Source organism: Triticum aestivum, chromosome 2D (assembly GCF_018294505.1).
Source record: "Triticum aestivum cultivar Chinese Spring chromosome 2D, IWGSC CS RefSeq v2.1, whole genome shotgun sequence".
Lineage (NCBI taxonomy): Eukaryota > Viridiplantae > Streptophyta > Magnoliopsida > Poales > Poaceae > Triticum > Triticum aestivum.
This window is the reverse complement of record NC_057799.1, coordinates 157232823-157238637: the sequence shown is the minus strand read 5'-3', so window position 1 is coordinate 157238637 and position 5815 is coordinate 157232823. Positions and strand designations below refer to the sequence as shown.

The 5815-nt window shown below is 58.8% G+C and overlaps 1 protein-coding gene across 1 annotated transcript; it reads right to left on the bottom strand.

Moving 5' to 3' along the window:
* Nucleotides 1-1926: 1926 nt before the first annotated feature.
* LOC123052319 (probable leucine-rich repeat receptor-like protein kinase At1g68400) lies at nucleotides 1927-4807 on the bottom strand. Its single transcript, XM_044475459.1, has 2 exons — nucleotides 2713-4807; nucleotides 1927-2613 (listed from the first exon to the last, which is right to left on the bottom strand). The coding sequence occupies exons 1-2, from the start codon at nucleotides 4373-4375 to the stop codon at nucleotides 2084-2086; spliced, it is 2193 nt and encodes a 730-aa protein (XP_044331394.1). The 5' UTR covers nucleotides 4376-4807; the 3' UTR covers nucleotides 1927-2083.
* Between the last annotated feature and the right edge of the window lie 1008 nt (nucleotides 4808-5815).

Sequence of the window (5815 nt, the reverse complement as noted above, 5' to 3'; positions counted from 1 at the left end):
GCCCCCGTCGCGGCCCCCGACGCCGCGGCCCCCGTCATCGTGGCCCCCTCGGCCGGCCCCGCCGTGCCCCCGTCGCCGCGGCTCCCTTGGCGGCTCCCGTCGCCACGGCTGCACCCCTCACCGGTGTGGTCACTCGGGCTCGGACTGGGACCCTGCGTCCCAGCACGCGCTACCCGTCGGACGAGTACGCATGCGCGGCTTCTACCTCGACGCCGTCACCGCTCCCCACCTCCGCTCGCGCAGCCCTTCGGGATCCGAACTGGCTAGCTGCGATGCGTGAGGAGTTTGATGCCCTGCAGCGCAACCGTACGTGGCAGCTTGTCCCGCGGCCACCCCGTGCCAACGTCATCACTGGCAAGTGGGTCTTCCGCCACAAGACTCGTCCCGACGGTTCTCTCGAGCGCTACAAGGCGCGTTGGGTGGTGCGCGGCTTTCGCCAGCGCGCCGGCGTGGACTTCACCGACACCTTCTCCCCGGTTGTTAAACCGGGCACGATTCGCGCTGTTCTCCAGCTTGCTGTTTCTCGCGCTTGGCCTGTCCACCAGCTCGACGTGTCTAATGCTTTCTTGCATGGCCATCTCGACGAGCAGGTGTTCTGTCAGTAGCCGACTGGTTTCGTCGACACCGACTATCCGGACCATGTGTGCTTGCTCTCCCGTTCTCTCTACGGGTTGAAGCAGGCACCTCGGGCCTGGTACCAGCGGATCGCGGCCTTCCTCCAGCAACAGGGGTTCCGGTCCACACGGTCCGATGCCTCCCTGTTTGTCTACCACCAGGGCCACGCCACCGCGTACCTCCTCCTGTACGTTGACGACATCATCCTGACTGCGTCCTCGCCAGCGCTTCTTCAGCAGATCACAGCTCGCCTCGGCACCGAGTTCGCCCTCAAGGACTTGGGGGCTCTCCACTACTTCCTCGGCATCGAGGTAGTGCGCCGGGCTACTGGCTTCTTTCTGCACCAGCAGAAGTACGCCTACGAGCTTCTGGAGCGCGCGGGCATGCTTAATTGCAAGCCTGCTTCCACGCCTGTCGATACGAAGGCTAAGGTGTCCGCCGTCGAGGGCTCTCCGGCGTCCGACGCTCCCTTCTACCGCTCCATCGTCGGTGCGCTTCAGTACCTCACACTGACGCGTCCGGACATTCAGTATGCTGTCCAGCAGGTGTGCCTTCACATGCATGCTCCTCGTGACACCCATTGGGCTCTCGTGAAACGTATACTTCGGTACATACGTGGCACCACAGCCATGGGTCTCACCCTGACGGCCTCGCCTGACACCAGCCTTGTCGCCTACTCCGACGCCGACTGGGCTGGGTGTCCCGACACTCGCCGCTCCACTTCCGGCTACTGCGTCTACCTCGGGCCCTCTCTGATTTCGTGGTCGTCTAAACGACAACCCACAGTCTCACGATCGAGCGCCGAGGCCGAGTATCGGACCGTGGCCAACGCCGTCGCGGAGTGTTCCTGGCTACGACAGCTCCTCCAGGAGTTGCTATGTGAGGTCACCAAGGCGACGCTCGTCTACTGTGATAACGTCTCCGCGGTGTACCTCGCTGCCAACCCTGTCCATCACCGACGGACGAAGCACATCGAGCTCGACATCCACTTCGTCCGGGAGCACGTCGCACTTGGTCGTGTTCGTGTTCTACATGTGCCCACCGATCAGCAGTTCGCCGATGTGATGACGAAGGGACTACCCACCTTGACTTCGAGGGTTTTCGGTCCAGTCTTTGCGTCAACATGTGTACATGTACGTAGGTCTGGGTTCTGTATGCAGTACCTGTAGTATCTGTCTCCCTCTGTATGTACGTGTATCTTAGTAGACAAGATACCGGTCGCACCCCTTGTACCTATATATATGTGCCTAGTGCACGATCAATCAATTATCGATGCACCAAATCATTCTCTACAAAACTAACATCCAGTTCTTGAAAGCAATACCCTTTCTTGCCTACAGGCTACTTTTTTTTTTTGAATGAAAAGGAGGTTAAACCTTCGGCCCTCTGCATCAATCGGTGCATGCAGGCACAGGCTACTTGTGCAAAGCAAGAAGAAATTCTGTGACCCTACTACACCCGCGAAATACTACATGAACTCGCTCATCATGGTGAGCACCTGCGCCATCCTGGGCCTCTCCTCCGGCGCCTCGGCGGTGCACAGCACGCCGATCTTCACCATCCCCATCGTCTCCTCCCCTTCGCCCTCTTCCTCGCCGCCGTCCGCGGCGCCCTTGGCGGTCACCACCGCCAGGAGCACCATCCCGCAGCTGTACACATCCGACTCCTGCGTCGCCCTCGCGCCCGACGCCGTCAGCTCCGGCGCCGCGTACCCGCGCCATCCGCCGCGGCTCGACACCGCCGCCGTCGCCCGGTCAAGGAATAGCTCGGGCGGCTGCGGGGCGGACTGCTGGATGCTGGCGGCGTAGCGCATGAGCCCGCACTCGGAGACGCACGCGGCGCCGCGCTCGTCGAGGAGGATGTTGGACGGCTTCACGTTCCCGTGCACCAGCGCCGGCCGCGCCGGGAACGTGTGGATGTAGTTGAGGCCCTGCGCCGCGCCGAACAGGATGCCCTTCTTCGTCGCCCAGTCCAAGCTCCTCGTTCTGCCGCCTCCACCTGTAACAGCCCGTCAACAAGCACTTCTTGCATCAATGGGGATGTGCAGCAGCGCCATTGAAAATTCACGGCCGATTTCTCATTTTTGCGCGCACATACCGTTGCCTTGCAGAAGGGACTGGAGGCTCCCGTTGGGGAGGTAGTCGTAGACGAGCAGCCGCTCGCCGTTGGAGTTGCAGTACCCCCTGAGGCTGACGACGTGGCGGTGCCGGAGCCTGCCGACGAGCCGCATGTGGCGGTCGAAGGCCTTGCTCCGGCCGGGGAACTGCAGGGCGCTGAGCCGCTTTACGGCCGCCACGATGCCATCCTCGAGGACCGCCTTGTACGTGCTACCGGACACGCCCTTGCCGAGCACCTCGGCCGAGGCCTTGAGCAGGCTCTCCAGCCTCAGCTCCTCGCCGCCGTCGAAGCAGACCAGAGCGCCGCTCTTCTGGCACTTGTCTTCACCACTTCTGATCTTGTCCTCCTCCTCGAAGCAAAGAGCCGCACTGGATTTGGAATCGTCCTTAGAGGGCCTCAGCTTTCTTCTCATGTAGATGAACATGGCCACAGAGATGGCCAGCGAGATCGCTATCAGCACTGCATTGCCAATGCCAGTGGCCACGAGTGCAGTCAAGCCAAGCTGGCTGAATCTTCCATTACTGGAAGAGCTCGGACTGCCACTAGCTGTGTTTGTTGCTGCAGTAGGAGACTGAGCGACACCAGTGGTAGCATTTGAGGCGCCATCTTCCACTGCATTGTAAGCATGCATACATCTCGGAAGAGGCTTGCCGCAGAGATCGACATTGCTGCCGAAAGACGAGCTCGGGAATCCCGACAGGGAGCTGGGGATCTCTCCGACGAGCTCGTTACTCGACACGTTGAACCTTTTGACCATCGACAGGCGCAGAGCCAGCAAGCCGCCATGGAATCCGTTTTGCTCTGCTCGCAGAGTGACCAGGGAAGGCAGCGAAAGGTTGAGGCCGCCGCTGAGGTTGTTGTGGGAGACGAGCAGGTGCCTCAACCTTGGGCTCGTGGAGTTGTCCAACGGAGGGAGAGGGCCGGACAGGGAGTTCCTCCTGACGGCGAGCACCCTGATCTGGGTGAGCCCGAGGAGGGGAGCCACGCTGCCCACCAGTGAGGCGTCGTCCAAGAAGACGCCCGCCACCCTCCCCCTGGAGCACCTGACACCGAGCCACGAGCCGGAACATGGGTCGGGGCCGACCCAGGTCTCCAGGGCCGTGACGTTGCTGGGGTTGTAGGCCTTGAAGGAGAGGAGGAAAGGGAGGTCGCGGTGGCCCCCATTGGCGACCTCACCATGCACTAGCCATGTTGCAAGATGGAAGAGGAGGATCACGAGGGGGGACATGGATAAGCAGTGGCGGAAGCGAGGCATTTTGGTGGATGCCCTCTCTCCGATCGCCTGTGCCCTCTCGACTGATGAAGATTGGGTGAGTTTTATAGCAGAAAGAGGAGGCCAACGCTGCGCGGGGAGAGCGGAGATTTTTGAAAAATCTGAATTGTGGAGAGATCTCAACTGTAGAAGTGTGGGGAGGCGACAAGCAGAGCTCCAAAAAGGAAAGCTAGGGAGTAGCGCAGCATGGCGGTCCTCGAGGAGGACAAGGGGAGGGCAACAGGCAGATGAGGCGAAGAGAAAGCAAACAAGGCGCCTTTTTCTCTCTCCCTCGGGCAGAAGGAATTTGGACGTTTCCGGGGAGGAGGCCGATGCGTGGCTCGGTGCATCCCGTGAGCCGCCATGGACATGGTCGCCGTGCGCGTACATGCATGCTCCGCTTTGTTGAGATGATCGAAAAGTGAGGGAGAGGGGCTCTTGGTTCCACGGCGCGGTGCAGTGCGGTGCGTGGGAATCTTGCTGGTGGCTTCAGGTGCCACAGTAGCCAATAGTCAAGATTCCTTCGTGTGTCATCTGTTCGACTTTTTCTGGTTTGGTCGTGAGAGCTGGGGCCAGAAAATTTCCACTTAGCGCAGGTTAGTAGTGCGCACTTGTTCGGCCTCCCAGGGCGCCGAAAAAGAGCGTCCTGAGATGCGCCGGCGATAAAATCGGCGCGGGGGCGGTTCGATACCCAGCTGTCGTCCCCAGGCGCTGAATTCAGCTCAGTTTTCGGCCCAAATCTATCAAAAACGGCCTGATAACTGCGTGAATCGGCCCATATTCGGCGCGGTTCGGTGGGTTTCGGCGTGAATTTTCGCAAAAAAATAGAAATCAATTAGCTCCTCACATAGTTCGGCTTGTTTCATCACATAAATCAAATAGTTCACTACAAATTATATCGTTTAACAAATAAAAACTCAAGTTTCATCACCATTCCCGGCCTCACCCTTGAGCCTTCATAGGTGCTCCACCAGATCGTGTTGCAGTTCTTGATGCACCTGTGGGTCTCGGATCTCTTGACGCATATTGAGGTAGTCAGTCCAGTTTGCCGGTAGCTGATGATCAACTTGGGCAAGAGGACCCTGCCTGTGGTATGGTTCAGTGTCAAACACTGGCTGGCTCTTCCTGTTCGCTCTCAATGATCATGTTGTGCAAGATGACACAGCAAGTCATGATCTCCCACATTTGATTTTTCGACCAGGTCTGAGCAGGGAACCGGACAACAGCAAATCGAGATTGGAGCACACCAAATGCCCGCTCGACATCCTTCATGCAAGCCTCCTGAATCTTCGCAAACCAGGAGTTCTTGCCTCCTGGCACAGGGTTTGATGGTCTTCACAAATGTCGACCATCTCGGATAGATGCCATCAGCTAGATAGTACCCCTTGTTGTACTGCCATCCATTGACCTCGAAGTTCACCAGAGGAGAATGACCTTCAACAAGCTTGGCAAAGACTGGGAGCACTGCAGGACGTTGATGTCATTGTGAGTTCCTGGCATCCCAAAGAAAGAGTGCCACATCCAGAGGTCCTGTGGGGCCACTGCCTCAAGCACCACACTGCAACCGCCTTTGGCGCCTTTGTACAACCCCTGCCAAGCAAATGGATAGTTCTTCCATTTCCAATGCATGCAGTCGATGCTTCCAAGCATCCCAGGAAATCCTCTTGCTTCATTCTGTGCTAGGATCCGAGCAGTGTCTTCCGCATTGGGTGTTCGCAAGTACTGCGGTCCAAACACTGCCACCACTGCCCTGCAGAACTTGTAGAAACACTCAATGGTGGTGGACTCGGCCATGCGCCCATAGTCGTCGAGCGAATCACCAGGAGCTCC